The 19,868-nt window shown below is 41.1% G+C and overlaps 1 protein-coding gene across 1 annotated transcript in view; it reads right to left on the reverse strand.

Annotated features, from left to right (window-relative positions):
* The window catches only part of ZNF341 (zinc finger protein 341), a 44,352-nt gene that overhangs the window by 11,418 nt on the left and 13,066 nt on the right, over nt 1–19,868 (reverse strand). The window contains exons 5-11 of the mRNA XM_077459160.1: nt 17,997–18,230; nt 12,868–13,063; nt 9,648–9,732; nt 5,936–6,132; nt 5,648–5,841; nt 3,075–3,283; nt 168–264 (exon numbers count right to left, since the gene is read on the reverse strand). Of these exons, the coding sequence (XP_077315286.1) occupies nt 168–264; nt 3,075–3,283; nt 5,648–5,841; nt 5,936–6,132; nt 9,648–9,732; nt 12,868–13,063; nt 17,997–18,230 (1,212 nt within the window). The remainder of the gene's footprint in view (nt 1–167; nt 265–3,074; nt 3,284–5,647; nt 5,842–5,935; nt 6,133–9,647; nt 9,733–12,867; nt 13,064–17,996; nt 18,231–19,868) is intronic.

Here is a 19,868-nt window from a genome sequence, read left to right on the forward strand (position 1 = left end):
GTATGGAGTACTGGCTGTTGGATGTTTGGCTTCCGTCTTTCTAGATTGAGCCCCACCCCTGAGGAAGCAGAATCTAAGTGGTTGCTCTCAGACAATTCCAGATGGATTCATGTATTCTTTCAGTCTTTTGAGAGGATGAAGATGTTAGACAGAAAACATATCCTCACCTTCTGGCAGTGTGGGCAGGGGTAGCTGTGCGTGGCCGACTGTAAGTGTTGCTCCAGTGCCTCTTGTGTGGAATATTTATTCATACACTTCAAACACCTAAAATAAGGATGTAATTACCACTTTATAACTAAAGCTGAAACAACATATTTTTACAAGTGTTTTCCACAATTGGGTTTATCACAAATAATCTATTTAATAAAAACTTGAAATCGCCAAATGTAATTTTGTCTACAGATATGCAAATAGATACCAAATACAAAATCTCCTGTGCTTAAAAGTGGGCCCCAAGGAACACAGTTGGTTATATTCTCATTCTGGCTTTCTTGGATAAGTCTCACCTTGCTGTCCTCATAAGACTGGGGAAGACAGGAAACACTGAAACTAAAGGTTGCTCCGATACTGGTATGGGTGCGGACACCAAGCATTTGCATGAGCATCAGTACTCGTGCAAATGCACTAATACTTGAAACAGATAATTTTATGCTCAGTTCTTTCATCTGTCACTGGGATTCCCCCACCGACAGCTGAAATGTAAAAAAAAAAAAAAAAAAAAAAAAGCAGGCAATTATCGGTTGTTAAGGAGCGGTGCCGCTGCATCCTTAACAACCAATGACTGATTCAGCTGTCAGTGGCGTTTCCCTGTTGACAGCTGAAGTCTTAAAAAAGTCAGACAATTGGAATTGTGAAAAAAAAAAAAAAGCAGCCGGGCAATGTTTATCAACAACATTGCTCAGCTACTGCAACACTAAAATAAAAAGAAACATTGTTCCTTTTTGTATCTTTCCATTTCTTTAGCTACAGATCAAAGGGATTAATTTCCATCTGCAGATGAAATCATTTTAAAGCAAACTGTCAGTTTAAATGTTTCCCTGTTTAACTCCTTATTAAACCCCCCCCTCGATTTACTCTAATCAATCTTAAATTAATGTCACTGTTGTGCCATATTTTCTCCACTTGATGATGACTGTCTTTACTGTGTTTAATGGTATATCTAATGCCTTGGAAATTCTTTTGTACCTTTCTCCTGACTGATACCTTTTAACAATGAGATACTCTGATGCTTTGGAAGCTCTCTGCGGACCATGGCTTTTGCTGTAGCATGCAACTAAGTAAATGTCAGGAAAGACCTACTAGAACAGCAGAACTTTATTTGGGGTTAATCAGAGGCACTTTAAATGATGGCGGGTGTGTACTAACTCCCATTTAACATGAGTTTGAATGTGATTGCCTAATTCTGAACACAGCTACATCCCCAGTTATAAGAGGGTGTGCACACTTATGTAACCGTATTATTTTAATTTTTTTATTTTTACTTCCTCCCCCCCTAAAAGATTTCAGTTTGTTTTTCAACTGAGTTGTACAGTTAATAGGTCACATTAAAGTTCTGAAATTTTTTATCTTTGTCTCATTTTTTTAAATCACAGAAACCTGACATTTTAATAGGGGTGTGCAGACTTTTAATACCCACTGTAAGTGAGCCAACACTTCCCGGTTGGGGGCTGCCACGCGGCCTGCTACTGCTGTGATTATACACAGCGGGAGCTGATCGTTGGGTACCGCAGACTTGATGTCTGCTAAAAGTCACCAATTGCCGCCATTACTAGTGAAAAAATGATTCCCTGGTCGTGAAGGAGGGTAAATCTTCTGGAGGTCAAGTGGTTAGGCAGGGAATCTAAATAGAGAGACAACCACTTGATGGAGAATTTGCATAAAGGACAATAATTAAACCATGAAAAGGCGAGCAAGATGATAGAAAGGTGAAAGCCATGGCAAAAATGCACTTCACCCAAGGTTAGAATAACAACATAGATTGGAATATCAGGATTGTTATCAGTTTAAATAGATTTTTGGGCCAAGCTGGCCCAAAAGACTTATCTCCATGTTGGAATGATGTGTTGGCTTTGTGTTCTGTAGTAGACTATAGAAGCATTAGATACATTCAGGAAGTGGCAGCAGCATAAGTCACTCCTTCTCTGCTACCAGGTATAGATGGAGTGGATCTCAGCGCATCCCTGGCATTCAGGAGGAACCTCAAATTTTATCAATGAATACAAGGCGTTCTCTGATTGTCCAAGGTGGAGAAGAGGGCAGATGACATTACAATCTCCACCTCAGCCAGTCAGAGGAAGCCTTGTATTCATTGACAAAATACAAGGCTTCTGCTAAATGATGTTTGTGTCAGGGCTGGGCTCAGCCCTTCCTTCCCCGAGCTGGCTGCTCAGCTGTCGGCTAATTGCCAACTCCTATCTCTCCATAATTACTTAGCTGTTGATGATATCTTGCTCATCAGTCCTGCCCACTTAAGCCGTCCTGTCCAGAGGATCTCTGCCTTCATCTTGGTCAACATCATAGAAACTATCTCTTGTAAGCCTGTTCAAGACTTGCTTTGCTGACATCAATTCTGGCTCCAGATCCTGCTTGCTGTTCCACTACATTCATCCCTGACTGCTGGCTTGGCTGACTATCCCTTTCCGGTTACTGAACTTTGGCTATGTTTTGACAATGTTTGTTCTTTTTACTTTTATTATTAAGCAAGTGTGATTTAACTGTACTTCTGTCTCTGCCTGATTTCTGACAGTTTGATGAGCTAAGCCAACGTGATCTATACCTGGCAGCAGAGAGGAAGTGCCTGATACCACTGCTGGAACACAGAGCCACTCCCAGAATGTAGCTGATGCTACTATAGCCTATTACAGCAGCCAGCCTGTTCTGGCATCAAAGTCAATTGTCTGGGCCAGCTTGGCCAAAACAAACTATTTAAAGTAATAGTATCCTGTTAAAAAAAAAAAAGTAACAATAAACTTGGAAATTTACTTTAAAATGCCTACATATTGAGAATACACCATACAGTACATTTCATTTAAGCACAGCAAAGGTAACACTGTACATCTATAGAGACAATTTACTTGTATACAGCCATCTCCTTCTTGGGGGCGATCAAGGGGAGCAAGCAATGAGAATACTGGTGGACCCCCATCTCATAGAGGGAGGAAAAATCCTTGTTGCAGATGTGGCATCGATAGGTCATCTCCTCTTGGTGGGTTTTGATGTGTTCCAAGAACTGTTCCAGCTTCTGGCAGGTATGAGCACAGCCTTTCACCACACACTTGTATACCTGGAGAAATGCGTCAGTTGCTGTAAAGCCCAATACAAGTCTTACATCTTTTCATCTCTTTAGTCTTTTTTATACATCATATACTATGAATTATGATTTATTTTTTTCTTTGAAATGCTTTTAAAGCAGTGGTGGCCCTTCCATATGGGGCACCACCCTCCTAATCCATGCGCCCAGCCCCTAATCTACATGCAGGGCGCCGGAAATATAGATTCCAATGTGTTTTTTTTTTGTTTTTTTAGCACATGTTTAGAGCCTGAGGCTTTAATTGGCTTCAAAAAAGGGTGGGCATGGGGCGCAGAGCACTCTTTTTTTGTTTATATCGCAAAAAATAAAAACTGCAGAGGTGATCAAATACCACCAAAAGAAAGCTCTATTTGTGGGGAAACAATTTTGTTTGGGTACAAAGTCGCACGACCGCGCAATTGTCAGTTAAAGCGACGCAGTGCTGTATTGCAAAAAATGCTCTGGTCATTAAGGGGTCAAATCCTTCCGGGACTGAAGTGGTTAAAGGGTTAATTCGTTATTTCAGGAGGTTACTTATGCACTCTGAGTTCGATGGAGGTGGATCCATCAGAATCTGTAAATCATAACGAATTGAACTAAAATTAATTTCGGATTCACTCCTAATGTTATGATTCAGTGTTTTAGGAGATTCTCATGGATCCAACTCCTTCCAACTCAAACACAATAAGTAGGAATCATCATTATTATGCCTGTTGCACAGGGGAGTAAAAAATTCGGAGTTTTTTACTGATCTGAAATAAATTCGGCTCATTCGTTATGTGGTTTATTTTTCGGATGGTTCAAACATTAACAAAGGGCCCGAATGAATAAGAATTAATTTGTTGTTTTTGTTCTAATAAACCCCTTCTGGACCGCCCTATAGCACATTTACCACTACAGGGCGGCCTTCCTGTGCAAGATCACATGTATACAGTATACGTGATCCTGCACTTGTGTTGGCGGTGCGTGTCCGCTGTGATCAATCACAGCTGAAGCCGAACTGTGGGTGCCAAGCACACAGAACGGAGATCTGCCAATGTGAACAAGGCAGAGCTCTGTTCTCACAAGGGGGGGATTGATTGTGTCCCTGCAAACCTGGGAATAAAATCCATCTCTTCCCCTAGTAAAAGCAGCACACGTCACAAAAACCCTGGCTAGGCACACGCTTAACCCTTTGATCTCCCTAGAGAGTAGGAGGTCTAGATCAGGGGTCTCAAACTGGCGGCCCTCCAGCTGTTGCAAAACTACAAGTCCCATGATGCACTGCAAGGCTGACAGTTACAAGTACAACTCCCACAGAGAGAGGCATGATGGGACTTGTAGTTTCGCAACAGCTGGAGGGCCACCAGTTTGAGACCCCTGCCCTAGATGTTTTATCCCTTCCCAGCCAGTGTCATTAGTACAGTGACAGTACATATGTTTAGCACTGATCACTGTATTAGTGTCGCTGGTCCCCGCAAAATGTCAGTAAAGCCCCATACACACTATCAGATTTTCTGCTGATTTTTACCTTCAGATTTACCAAAACCACGTAGTGCAAGGGCCTGCCTGATTGCATACACATTGAAACTTCTAAGGTTTGACCTCATATTATATGGTTTTGGTAAAGCTGAAGGAAAAAATCAGCAGATAATCTGATAGTGTGTATGGGGCTTTAGTGTCCCGACTGTCCGTCTGTAATATTGTCCCGCTATAAGTAGCTGATTGCCGCCATTACTAGTAAAAATTTATAAATAAATAAAAACTCCATAAATATATACCATAGTTTGAAGACGCTATAACCAAAAACATATAGCAGAATACATATTGGCCTAAATTTATGAAGAAATTCGATTTTTTTTTTAATATAATAGAAAGAAATAGTTATTTTTTTTTAAATCGGTGCCTTTTTTAGTTTATAACACAACAAAATGAAAAATGCAGAGGTGATCAAATACCACTTAAAGAAAGCTCTATTTGTGGGAAAAAAATAACATAAATTTTATTTGGGTTGTCAGTTAAAGTAACGCACTTGCGTATTGCAAAAAAAAAAAAAAAAAAAAAATGGCCTGGTCATGAAGGGAGGTAAATCTTTTGGAGGTCAAGTGGTTAATATCGGATTCGTAGAAATTCATTACTATTGTGATTTGGAGATGCGGATAGAGCCGAACCTCTAATGAACAAAAATTCCATCTGAATATCGTTTCATAACAAAACGAATCGCACACGTCTGTTTTCCATCACTTTCTATCCCATTGGCAATGGTCACCAAGACAAACAGAAAGGGCAAATCTCCCTAAAAGGGACAGCTAGACAAACCGGTCAAACATGTCCCCAGTCAAACTCCGGAAATAGTGATGATCTGCTTTTGTGACCTACCTGCTCCTGTTTATGTTGTGTCATATGTGATTTGAGCTGGAAGTAGCTGGTAAACTTGCTGGGACAGAACTGACAGTGATAGGAGCTGTCAATAACGACCACCTGCTTGGCTTCTGTCCCATCACACGACCCACCTTGGACTGTGTCCAAGTCCTGCGATGGGGCATTTTCTACCGGGACCTGGTTGGAGACAGCTAAATACAAGCATAGTGTCAACTAAATTTCTCTGTGAGAAAGACGACACCATACAATGTTCTGCTATTCCTATACAGTGTGACAGATACCTACCTCCATTCTCCGCAGACTCTTCCTCTGACTGAGAGGTGTTGAGTGGTACCACCTGTAATGTCATGGATCCCTGTGAGCCGGTTGTACTTGGAACTTTTGGCCAGACTTTGTGGGTCTGCATGTGCTTCTTAACGTTGGACTTCTGTGCAAATGCTCGTCCACATACAATGCACTGAAATGGCTTCTCTCCTGTATGACTTCAAGAAAAGAAGGATTTATGTGAGCAAAACGTTACTTATACCAAGTTAAAACATTCAGGGCCGTCTTTAAGGCAGGGCAAAAGGGGCAGCTGCCCTGGGCCCTGTCATTGTTGTGGGGCCCAAAACAGCTGCCTCATACTTGCCAACTATCCAGGTCTAAATTCCCTTGTCCCTTGAGGTTTTAGTCCTATGCTGTGTCCTAATATCTGTGTGAAGTGCTGGTACTAATGATGCCCAGCTCTGCCCTATTGTTGTGTGCAAGTGACTCACCTGCAGACCCTGTGTTTACATATAAATAACCAGCATTCATATGTAAATAGTGGCGACAATACTAAGTAAATAGCTGCGGCTGGCGGCATTGATATGTAAATAAAGGTGGCATTCCTATGTATATCATGCTCCCCTGCTGTGAGGAGGTGATGTGCTGTAACCTCTAGCAACTAGTCAGTAAGCAGTAATGATATGCTGTAACTGCTGGCAACCAATTGCAATTGCTGCCTGATCTGATACAGAAAAATGATTTTAGGTCTAGCTGCTATTTATTGCATGTCTCAGAGTAGGTGGAGAGGGAAATTGCATGGGGGGGGGGGCCCCCCCAAGAAAAATTTTGCCCAGGGCCCAATCTATATTAAAAACGGCCCTGAAAACATTAATGTAATAAATAGTTTCTCGAACCACAAGAAAACTTCTAAGCTCCTAGCTTAGTCCTGAAGAAGCCACGTGATCTGTGACGCAACAAATCGAGCGGATCCAGGTGACGTAACTTCAGAAAGCCAGAAGTAGGGTGTAAACGGATCCTGTGTATATTTTACATGCTATGGTTGAGTATTATCAACTCTTATCTTATGCGAGTGCATTATCTGTTGGCTTTTAATTATTTTAATATATGTGTGGCACTACTAGCAATCTTTTCTTTGTATGAGTATGGCCCCCAGGCACTAGCATCAAAACCAGATTCTTAAAGGGATCTGCACACCAGACAAGACATCCTATTTGGGTGGAAGACATCCCAGCATTATTGGATCAACACTTTAGACCTATATATTTGTATGAGTCGTACCCTGAGGCGAGCGTGCAGTCTGTGTGGTGGTGGAGCACCTTGGAGTGGAGAGCAAAACGGGCAAGACTTTATAACGGTGTACCTTTTCCAGCATGTGTTGAACCAACGGGTGAGCAAAGTCCAACGCTATCAACAGTAAAGGGAGCACCATACTCATAGGCTGAGGAGTCCAAGAGTATTACATTTCCAGTAGAATAAAGAACACATTTCAGGGGGTTCAAACACTTTGACTCCATCAGGGTTTGGCCCTTAAATCACCTAAACTCAACGGAATAACAATCTGCACATTGCAAAAAGCTGCTTCTGGTTAAGATCTTACCACAAAGATATCACAATTATTATTGTATTGTAACCCAGTCGGGTCCAGCCAAATGTTAGGTGTTAAAGGATCCAAGCCCTGATGAAGGGTGAATGTTCTAACCCACGAAATACGTTCGATTTCTATTCTACTAAATATATCGAAAAAAATAATATCTTGGACACTATGACCTATGGGTGTCGCACTCTCACTGCTCATAATTTTGCATAATAAAAACCTAACAGGGATTCTTTTCCTTCCTGACTCTATTCAAAATCAAGTATTAGGGATTGTTGGAAAACATTTACACAAAATTTCCGGGGTACAACTCTATATATCAAGAGAGCCCAATATCCAAAAGGCGCTGTGGTTGCATTAACCTGAAGATGGGCATATCACTATAGAAAAGAAGTCCAGGTTCAGATGGGAACACAAAGGAGGGCCTTGCAGCTTATAACAATGACAGCAAGTAGACTTCAACAAAATGGTTGCCGTCTGCACACGCCGTCTACATCACCAAAAGGGCAAAACAGGTCAGAGGCATTCTCTACGGGTGGAAAACAGGAGCTGAAGCCTTCTTTTACTCATTCACATCAGGGACAGCATTTTGTTGAAGAATACAAGAGTTTGCACCAGTCTACTCACAGACTGACCCAGGATTGGGGGCTTTCGAGCTCCATTGTTTTGGGTTACAAATCACAGCAAGTACTTTGTTTTACCATTACTTTTAAAAGTTTAATATGGTTAACAAGTATATAAGAATCGATGGGCTAAGTGGGTACCTCATCCCTAGATTATAGACGATACGGTACCAGTGAAAGATATTTACAACATAATTATAAATATTATCTTTATTACAAAAATTATTTTAAACAATCTGTACACATTTACAAATAAAACCAAAAGGGATTGGCTCGGATCAATATGATTAAGATGGTTATAAGAAACATATCTCTTTTCTTGTTAAAAAAACCCAAAACAAAACATTATATATCTCTATATTTATTAAGCCATGAGGTTGACGCGTTTCACATCTTTGCTTCCTCAGGACCTTGATTCCTTTGACTGTAAATATAAATCCTATCCAAAGAAGAACATAGCTATCCATCATACGATATATATGATTAATAGCTATCCCCATCATGAATGCTGCTGCCAGACTTATTCACCTTACCAACTGCTCAGTGTCTGCCAACCCTCTCATCCAATCCCTACACTGGCTCCCAATCACCCAGTAAATTAAATTCAAAATACTAACCACAACATACAAAGCCATTCACAACTCTGCCCCGAGCTACATCACCAATCTTGTCTCCAAATATCACCAAAATCTTCCCATCCGCTCTTCTCAAGACCTCCTACTCTCAAGCTCTCTCCCATGCTCTTCTCCAGGATTTCTCCAGAGCCTCTTCCATCCTCTGGAACTCGCTACCTCCACTGGTCCGGCTATCCCCTACTCTCGCTACCTTCAGGGGATCCCTGAAAACTCATCTCTTCAGGGAAGTCTATCATGTCTCCAACTAATCTCCTACCACTTCCATCAGCTCATTCCCCACAGTTATAACCTTTTGTACTACCTGCCCCACCCTATTAGATTATAAGCTCTTCTGAGCAGGGCCCTCTTAATCCTCTTATATTTTATTGTATTGTATCCTTTTATATTGTAAAGCGCTGCATAAATTGTTGGTGCTATATAAATTCTGCATAATAATAATAATAATAATAATAATAATAATAGTAATAATAATAATAGCTATGATCTTCTTTGAATAGGATCTCTATTCGATTTTTAAAAATAATTTTTGTAATAAAGATAATATTTGTAATTAAGTTATAAATGTCCCTCACTGGTACCGGCTAAAGTCCGATCAAAACTTTCTATCAAAAGGGTTAACAAGGAGTCTTTAAGCAAGGGCAATGGTCTGCAGTAACCCATAGCAATCAATTAGCTTTTATCTGGCTGACTACAATGGTAAACCCACTCAGTGATCGGCAGCTATGCATAGTGATGTATGACTACCATCTCTGCCATATAAGCATATAAGCCTCAATAGGTCACCAAAGCCCATGATCGCCCATGTGGTTTATCCATCATCCAACAATACTGACTGATTTGAACTGAGATGCGATAATGACCATCAGAAAGTTGCTCACCTCCGAATGTGCTGCTGAAGGTCAAAGTTCTTGCCAAAGGCTTTATCGCAGAAAGTACACTTCAACTTGGGGGTCTTCATTTTTCCTAAATAAGGGTGCAAGCCAAAATGAACTTCAGAATGGCACGATTCTTACAACTAAAATCCTAGATAGGGTCATCTACGTATATGTTCATTCAAATGGGCGGCATTTGAAAGACAAGGAGGTCAATTCACTAACATTTAACATTATACGCTAACTAAAGTCAAATTCACAAAAAACAAAAACAAATAACGATTATGCTGTATTTACCGCAAAATAAAAAATGTGCGGGTAAATATCGTTTTAAAAGGTCCAATTCACAAATGAACCAGAGAGTAAAAAAAAAAAACATGCGATATTTACCAACAGGGTTTTAAAGATATTTACCACCAGGGTTTTTCTGGCGGTATCACATGCAGTATTTGTCAAAAAAACTGTTTTTTAAGTAGCTGGTTTCTAAGAAGTGGGCCGCCACGTCCTTGACAACGGATGACTCATCAGCTGTCAGCGGTTACCCCGCTGTAAATCCATTGTCAATCACACCGCCTGCCGCACCCAAATTTTTTATTTTTTTTTAACGCACCCGCTGTCCATGAAAGCTGACCGCCTACTGCTAAAAGAACTGTCAAACGGCGGAGCCTGCAGTAATCAGTCAGCCTTATGGATGTCGGGATCGTTTTTTTGTTTTGTTTTTGGGTGCAGTGGACGACGTGATGGATGATGGATTTACATCAGGGGATACTGTTTTTTTATTTTTTAATAAAGGAATTGTCCAAAACTGTCTCTGTGTTTTTAGAACTTTTTGACATTTTTTTGGTGAATGGGTGGGGGTACTACATACTCAATGGGGGGGGTTTAAAGGGGGCTTCCAGATCCCTATAAGCCCCCCACCCGCAGACACCCACAACCACCGACTAGGGTTGTGGGCATGAGGCCCTTGTCCCCATCAACATGGGGACAATGTACTTTAGATGGTGGGGGGCAGATTCCCCCCTGTCCCAAAGCACCACCCCCCCTCCATGTTGAGGGCATGTGGCCTGGTATAGTTCGGGGGGGGGGGGGGGGGTGCTTGCTTTCCCCTCCCCCTTTCCTGACCTGCCGAGCTGCATGCTCAGATAAGGGTCTGGTATGGATTTGGGGGGCCCCACGCCATTTTTTTTTATTATAGTGTGGGGTTCCCCTTAAAATCTATAATAGACTCAAAGGGCCTGGTATGGACTGGGGGGGGGGGGGGGCACGTTGCTTTTTTATTAAATCATTTTTAATTGTCGGCATGGTTATTTTTTTACATTCCGCTGAGGAGTCATCCGTTGGTAAGGATGCAGCGGCCTGCTACTTAGCCATCAGCTCAATGCAATAAATTACAGCTTTAAATAATGCGGCAATTACCACTAAATCACAATTGGTATTCAATGCAAAATTCTTACTGAATTGCACTTTCAAAACTGATTTACTGCAAGCATTATTTTACCCAATTTTTTTTTTTGCCCATTATTTAACTCTTAGTAAATTGACCCCATAGGGGAGTATTTATAAAAAAAAATAAAAAAAACATTTTTACAGCTATTTATCCTGCAAAACTGCCTGTTACATATCGTAGTTAGTTTGTTTAAAAAAAAAAAAAGACACAAAAGGCACATGTGCAAATGCCTGCAGATTAAATATTTCTAAGGCTATTTTCTCTCCTGGTTGGATGTTTTTCATTCATAGGAACATCATGAATCAGGACAATATCACATAATGGCCACTAGATGAAGCGAACATCTTAATTTGACAATACCCTCCATCTAGTGGCCATAATGCAGTATTTTCCTGATTCATGCTATTCTTTTGAAAGAAGAACATCAGACCTGGAGAGAAAATAGCCTAGTAACATTTCATTTAGCCCCATTTGCACAGAATGAATGTTCAGGTAGTTTTCCTGGACAAATAACTAAAATTTTTATATATACACTTTATATAGTAATTGTGGCATTATGAATGGTAATTCTGCACAATCATAAAAATGTGCATCATTCCTTCCAAGTGCAGGACCCTCAGTCTACAGCATCCCCATCCTCTGGGATCCTGGAGCAAGGGAGGGGAGTATGCTTTCAGGGGTCTAATCTCACTTAAAGGGTAACTCCACTTTCGTAGGGAAAAAAATAAAAATAATATAGCATATACGATTACAGCACAAGTCATGTTGTAATTGAATGTTATTAAAAATGTAATTTCCACTTCAATCTGCAGTGCTGTCATTTTCTGTAAAATGTAATGCCATATGGCAACCTGGAGGCGATCTATAAACAGATGGTGTGCAGAACGCATCCCAGTAATCCTAGATTGTAAGCTCTAATGAGCAGGGCCCTCTGATTCCTGCTGTATTGAATTGTATTGTAACTGTACTGTCTTCCCCCATGCTGTAAAGCGCTGCGCAAACTGTTGGCGCTATATAAATTCTGTATAATAATAATGAAAATAAATAATAATAATAATATTTCCTGCTTATTTGATTGGCCTACTGATTTTCTCAGAGGTCTGCACTGAGATACAAGTCAGATTTGAGTATCCCCTGCAACAAGTGAGATTCCCCCAAAGGGAAAACACATCTAACGGGATGCAGACCCTGACACTTTGCTCATTAGAACCCTGCAGGTGCAGCAGCTAATTGATAATGATAAAATCAGTCCCATTCAGATTCACTCTGTACATGGACACAGACAAACAGACGACTATTTCTTCAGAATAACAAAAGGAAGGAATTGGCAACAAACTTTGTTAAAATCCTTGCAATGTACATAGCTCACCCAGGGGGAATGTTTTTTTTTTTTTCTCAACAAAAGTGTAGTTACTCTTATTTCTTTCCCTCTGGTTGGGTAAATAAACCATTAAAAGCATTTTGTTATATCTGTTCAATAGGCTGACGCTGTCAGAAAATCCAGCGCTGCCCTGTGATCTCTACAATGTTATCACAAGTATTATCAGCCCTTCCCTAATGTCCTGAACTATAGAATTAGAACAAGTTAATGGACTTTTGGACCCCTATGTGGAAAAAGTAAAGTTAGCTGCAAAAAAAAAAAAAAAAAAGGTTACACCTAAGCACTTAACTATCCCACCCCCCGAAAAAATATAACGTTTGGGGGTTTTAACTAATCTTCAGGCCTAAAATGATTTTTTTATATGTGTGCAAAAACTGCGCAAGGCTGAATATCCTTACCGTTTGGGCTGCTGTTGTCAGACTTCGGCCGGCGAGTCTTGTTAGGGACAGTGGCCTCCACACTTCCCATGTTGCTCCCACTCAAGTCAGTACAGGGTGAGCAGCTACTTGTGGTTTTTGATTTGAGACCCTGTTTCCCGGGGCTGTATACCGGGGGAGTGTTATAAACTGTGCTTTCAACGCACTGACTTGGAACCTGCCAATAAAAGAATTCATAATAATCCTTCTGTCGCTAATACCACTCCTGCCCCCAAAGTCTACAATATAATCCATGATAAGATGAGTCAATTCAAGTTTGCGAAGTGTCAGTGTGGTATTAGGCCTTGTTTACATTTGCAGCTGAGCTGCGTCAATGGGTTTTTTGGGGTTAAAACAGGAGTGAGGAGGCGGCATAACACTTCTCACTTCCTGTCAAACACCCTCTATAGAGTGATTTTAGAAGCTAGGCCTCCCCTGTTCATATGCTAATGAACTTGTTTGACTGGTACATGAAGCTCATGAAACAGGAAGTGATGTTGGCAGGAATTAACGGAAGGGAACAAATGACTTGAACTCAGTCACGTGCTGAAGACAAATAACTAGTTTTGGAGGACTCTGAAAAATAAGGGACCGTTTTGGAAAAGATCTTCGGTAGAAGGAAGAAAACTCTATATCACCAGGAAGAACCCAAGTCAAGTAATTGGTGTATCCCTATTACTATTGCATACAATGTTCCATGCTCATTTGCTAGGGAGGATAGATATCTTGTGCATGTGTATATTGTATGCATATTTTGTAATATACTTATATTGTTTTTCCTACAGTTGTATGAGCTTCATTTTGATTAGCAAAGCATAAATAATACACTACAGAAGTTTTGAATTTTTCCTTGCTTTACTGCAAAGTGACCTTAACTACTTGCTGACTCCATCGTTATACAGCGGAAGGCTGGCTCCCCTGCGCAAATCGCAGTAGCTGTACAGCAGCCGCTTAAGGGGTATAGGGGCCACGTGACGTTGAAGCCGATATGCGTTGCCCATGTCCACCGGCGACCTGCGATCAATCCCGAGAGAGACAGAACGGGGATCTGTCAATGTAAACTGACAGATCCTCATTCTGTCAGGGAAGTTATCAGGAACAGCGATCTCTCTCTATTCCCTGTCAGTACACTCCCCCCACAGTTAGAAACACCTCCCTAGGGAACACTTATCCCCTTGATCACTCCCTAGTGTTAACCCCTTCCCTGCCAGTGACATTTATACAGTAATCAGTTGCTTTTTTTTAAGCGCTATATGAATGTTAATGGTCCCAAAAAAGTGTCAAAAGTGTCCGATCTGTTCACCGCAATGTCGCAGTCCCGCTAAAAATCGCTAATCACTGCTATTACTAGTAAAAAATTAAAAATAATAATAAAAATGCCATAAATATATTCCCTATTTTGTAGATGCTATAACTTTTGCATAAACCAATAAATATACGCTTTTGCTATTTTATTTTTTTACCACTAATATGTACAGAAAAATATTGACCTAAACTGATGAAGAAATGCGTTTTTTTTATTTTATTTTTTGAATATTTATTATAGCAAAAAGTAAAAAATATAGTATATATATATATATATATATATATATATATATATATATATATATATATATATATATATATATATATATATATATATATATACACACACACACATATACACACATATACATATATATATATATATATATATACACACATATACATATATATATATATATATATATATATATATATATATATATATATAATCTATATATATTATTATTTATTTTTTCAAAATTGTCTTTTTTTTGTTTATAGCGCAAAAAATAAAAATCGCAGAGGTGATCAAATACCACCAAAAGAAAGGTCTATTTGTGGGGAAAAAAGGACGTCAATTTTTTTGGGTACACTGTTGCACGACTGCGCAATTGTCAGTTAAATCAACGCAGTGCCGTATCGCAAAAAATGGCCTGATCATTAAGGGGGGGAATTCTTTCGGTCCTTAAGTGGTTAAAAGACACAAAGCAGAGCAACATTACGGTACCATTCATTTTCAATGACACCTAAAAGCATTAGGTAATGTACTACCATACATCATTGTGTTTCGCTTTGCAAAAAAATTGTACATGTCTGACTATTTGGATGTTTTTCTGCCAACTGAATGGACTGCATTATTGCATGTGCGTTAACGCAGCAAAGCAAGACATCAAGGTGTGAATGCTTCCTAAGGCATTAACCTTTTTGCTGCTAGGTCATGCCATCTGTGGGGCCGGGATTAACATTGTGGGTGCCACCGGGTAGAGGGGAGGAAGCAGAGTGGACACACGCCCGCTCTCCTCCCCTCCTTGTTGCTGACCCAGAAAGGGACATGGTTGACATCACTTTCGAGTCTGCCCATCAGTGTCCCCGGCTAGTATGGTCAGGAAAAAAAATTATATTGCAATGCAATCTGCATTGAATTACATTCAGTGGAGTACAGGTATCCAGGGTCTTTTAGACATTTTGTCCCCTGTGATGAAAAAATGTTAAGTAAAAACAAAAAAAATGTTAAATTGTAAAAAATTTCAGTTACCCGCACATATACGCATGTACGAACATAAGCGTAGATTGGGATACACGTGTTACATATCCCTGCGAATGCCGACGTGAGTGTAATATTTCCAGCACCAGATCTCCTCTGAAGCTGATGACCTAAAGAGGGCTTTAAAGCATCACCTATAGAAAATATAGGTTACTGAAGTTTGGCTCGATTTCACGGGGACATGCAAATTTAAGCTTTGACGTGTTGGGTACCTATTTACTCAGGGTGCAACCTCGTCATTTATATTTTAGCAAAAAGTGGGTAATTTATTGCGTTTGTGTGCCCTAAAATTAATGATGTAATATTGAGTGACATTAAAAAAAAAAAAAAAAAAATTGGAACTATCACTATTTTATTCTCTAGGATGTTTGCTTTCAGAAAAATATATGTTTTGAAGATTTTATGTAATCTTAAGGGCTAAAATGATTTTTTAACCACTTGCTGACCAGGGTTTTTTTCTGGTACTTTTTGTTTACAAGATGAAATCAGTATGTTTGGCTGGAAATTTTTTTTTTTTTTTAACAGAGACTCTAGGCAATAAAATGGCGATTGTTGCAATTTCTTATGTCACATGGTATTTGTGCAGATGTTTTGCAAACGGTATTTGTTTTTTGAAAAAATACACTTTAATGCAGGGGACTCAAAATACCAGCACGCGGGATTGGTTACAAATGGCCCACAGGGAGGGTCGATCCTAGGCGGGTGCATCGCACCCAGGCGCCTCAGGGGGGGGAGGGGGGCACCGAAGAGCTTTCTCTCTCCCTCTCCTGTATCCTCTCCCCCCTGGGTGCTGCTGCAGCCCAGCGCGCACAGCAAAGGAAGCACAGACACAGCACAGGAGAGCAGAGCAGAGAGAGAACAGAATGGAGGGAGGATCCACCCATTGCCCCTCCCACCTAGACACTGATGATTGACCAGAGCTGTCCTCCCTCGGAGGCTGTGCCCGGCCCTGGATCCAGAGTCTTGCTGTCACCTCAGGGTGGGAGATTGCGGCTTTCTTGGTATGCCCTGCCACTAGGCCAGTGTTGAAGCCAGGACCTGAAAGGAGGAGATCAGGCTACCAGCTGACTGCCAGGAGGAGAGGTAAGTGAGCCATCACACTGAGGCTGAGCAAAGTCCTTAGTGGGGTCACTAAAGTGGGGTGACTAAAGGTCATTTAAAGTCCCGCTGACCACTTTCCCTTTTCTTACTGGGGTGACTGGGGTTGGAATTTGTGAAGAGGGGGTATTTGTGGAGTGTAGGCAGGATATTTGTGGAGCATAGGGGGTAATGCTGGGGGTTAATAGTGCGTCTGACACCAGTGCTGGGGGTTAATAATGCATCCGCTGACACCAGTACTGGGGGTGCTTATATGGAAATACATACCTGTGTGAAATTTATTTTCCAACTATGAGCTTTAATAAATCTAGAACCAGGTCTAGGCTAACTGATGCCCATCTTCAGGCTGTTGTTAGGGTCTCAACTTTTAACTCACTTAAAGCAAATTTGGCTCATCTAACACAGAGCAAACACTGCCAAGAATCTGGCAGTAAGTAGTGACTGGTAGCAAGCAGTAACTACCACCATATTTAGTTTATTGTTGTTTTTGAAGTTTGAAAGTTTGCATGCAGCCCCCATGGCATATGAAAAATTGTCCTGTCGCCCTCAGGTAAATTTGAGTTTGAGACCCCTGCTTTAATGAATAAAAAAAAAAAAGTAAAAATAAAAAAAAAACAAGTTACTGCAATTTTTTTGTTTAATGTGAAAGATTATGTTACGCTGAGTAAATAGATACTTAACGTGCCACGCTTTAAAATTGTGCATGCTCGTGGAATGGCGACAAACTACAGTACTTAAAAATCTCCATAGGTAACATTTTCAACGCCTTTACAGGTGACCTATGTAGAGTAAGCCCTTGTACACACGATCGGAGATTCCGACGGAATGTGTCCGATCGGAGCGTTTTGTCGGATATTACGACTGTGTGTGGTCTGCATTGGACTGTTTTCGTCTGAATATCCGGCGGACCAAATTTTCCAACTTGCCGGAAATATTTTCAGACAAAATGCTCCGATCAGACATACTCCGATCATGTGTAGAGAATTCCAATCGGACAAAGCGCCACGCATGCTCAGATCAAATTCCTACACCAAAGCTATTGGCTACTAGCCTGAACGTAGTCCCATCGTAACGAAATTACGTCATCACGTTCTGAACGATCAGATTTTCCGACAACTTTGTCCGACCGTGTGTATGCAACAGTTTCGGACAAAATCTGACGGATTTGGTTGTCGGAATCTCCGACCGTGTGTACAAGGGCTTAGAGAGGAGGTCTAGTGCTGGAATTATTGCTCTTGCTCCAACGTTTGTGGCAATACCTCACATGTGTGGTTTGAATACTGTTTACATGCGCGCGTGACTTACATATGCATTCACTTCTGCGTACGAGCACAGAGAGATGCGGTCTTTTAAATTATTTTACTTTTGATTCCTACCTTGTCTCTTTCATAATTTTTTATTACTTTTATTTCTATTATAAGGAGCTGTAGACATGTAAATTTACCTCTATCTGGGTGTAGGGTGCCATGCCGAGTCCATGGATCTCCATCCCGGTGTTCCCTGGCATGCTGATCGGTGAGCTGTAGACCTGAACCACGGTGCTGCAGCTGCCGCTGTTAGCTTGGACGGGAACCCCCATGAGGCTCTGCCCTGGTGCAGAGAGTGGTGGGTGAGGAGGCCGTGGATGCAAAGACGGGGTGTGGAGGTAGGTGCCCCCAGAGTGCATACTCAGATGGCTCTGTAAAATTAACAAGGGGAAATAAGGTCCTTATTGGATAAAACAACAATTAAAAAAAAATGAATTAAAAAAAAGCTTGCCCAAATGATAAAACATAATCACACACAGGGAACAAAAGAAATGTATTGATGACAAAAGGTTAGAGCTGAACTCTGGCCAGAAACAAGACACTAAAGACACCTGCTCCCACATTAGATGTTTTTTCCACGGCACACAAATTTGGGTTTGCTTAAATTTTCCCTTCATTTCTTTACCTTTGCAAAAACGATCCCACATCATTGGTGGTCACTGACATTTTAAGACTCCCCACCTTTAAACTGCTGATCCCCCCTTCTGTTGTATTTGCAAACATTCAGCCCATTCACAATGGAGGAAGGGGAACTTCTTCCACTGTGAATGAGCTGGACATTTGTAAACACTATTAGTGTTTGTGCTTGTGGTGGCTGTGATTGGTTCACAGTGATCACAAGGTACAGAGACATTCAGTGTGACTGTGAATGAGCTGGACATTTGTAAACACTATAATGCCGCGTACACACATCGGACTTTCCTACAATAAAACCTACAATAAAACAGTGGATTTTTATTGGAAGGTTGTTGGCTCCAACTTGTCTTGCATACACACGGTCACACAAATGTTGGCCAACAATTAAGAACATGGGAACGTGGTGACGTACAAGACGTATGACGAGCCGAGAAAAAGGAGGTTCAACTCTGTGCGGCTCCTTCTGCTTGATTCCAAGCATGCGTGAACTTGTGTGACAGACTTGTGTACACACGATCGGAAATTCCGACAACAAAGTTTTGTCGGCGGAAAATTTGAGAACCTGCTAGCCAACATTTGTTGGCGGAAAGTCCGACAACAAATGTTCGATGGAGCATACACACAGTCGGATTTTCAGCCAACAAGCTCACATCCAACATTTCCCATCGGAAAATCCGACCGTGTGTACGCGGCATTAGTGTTTGTTATGGTGATGGCTGTGATTGGTTCACAGTGACCACAAGGTACAGAGACACTCAGCTTGCCTCTGTAGATCGTTACTGTGAGCTGAGCTGTTCAATGATAGCTAAAATCACAGCCATTCATGGGAGCACTGGCTGCCTCTGTGTTTTCTAAAGCTTCATTTATAAACGCACTCCAGAAATGCATAATCACCTATTCGCCGTTTATTGACCATACAGCGGTAACGAAAATTCTTGAGCCGCATTCATCGCCCGGATTCTGCCCATGATTTCAAAACGCCCATGTGTGAATGACAAATCGCACATTTCAGATGTCATTTCTCTGAATAGCACCTAAAAACGTGGTGCGGTTCTGGCACGACAAATTGCGCTGCTATCACAGCAAACCGTGTCGCGTGACGCTTGTCAACCAAAAATGTTCAGCAGCTTCTTTAGGCGGCATACTTCATGTGATGTGGTCTGCCGCGTTTGCAGGGTGATTTATCGCCTAACAACCACGACAGAACCGCACCGCGTTTTTAGGTGCTATTTAAATGAATGCCATCTGAAATGTTTGTCGGGATTTTTCATTCACACCTGGGCATTTTGAAATCGCGGCGATTCTGTCCTCTATTCAAAACGCCCATGTGTGACTGCAGCCTTAAAGAGGAGGTCCAGCCTCCTTCAGAAAAA

Source organism: Lithobates pipiens, unplaced genomic scaffold (genome assembly GCF_037356315.1).
Source record: "Lithobates pipiens isolate NorthernLeopardFrog02 unplaced genomic scaffold, aLitPip1_a1.2 Scaffold_28, whole genome shotgun sequence".
NCBI classification, from domain to species: Eukaryota; Metazoa; Chordata; class Amphibia; order Anura; family Ranidae; genus Lithobates; species Lithobates pipiens.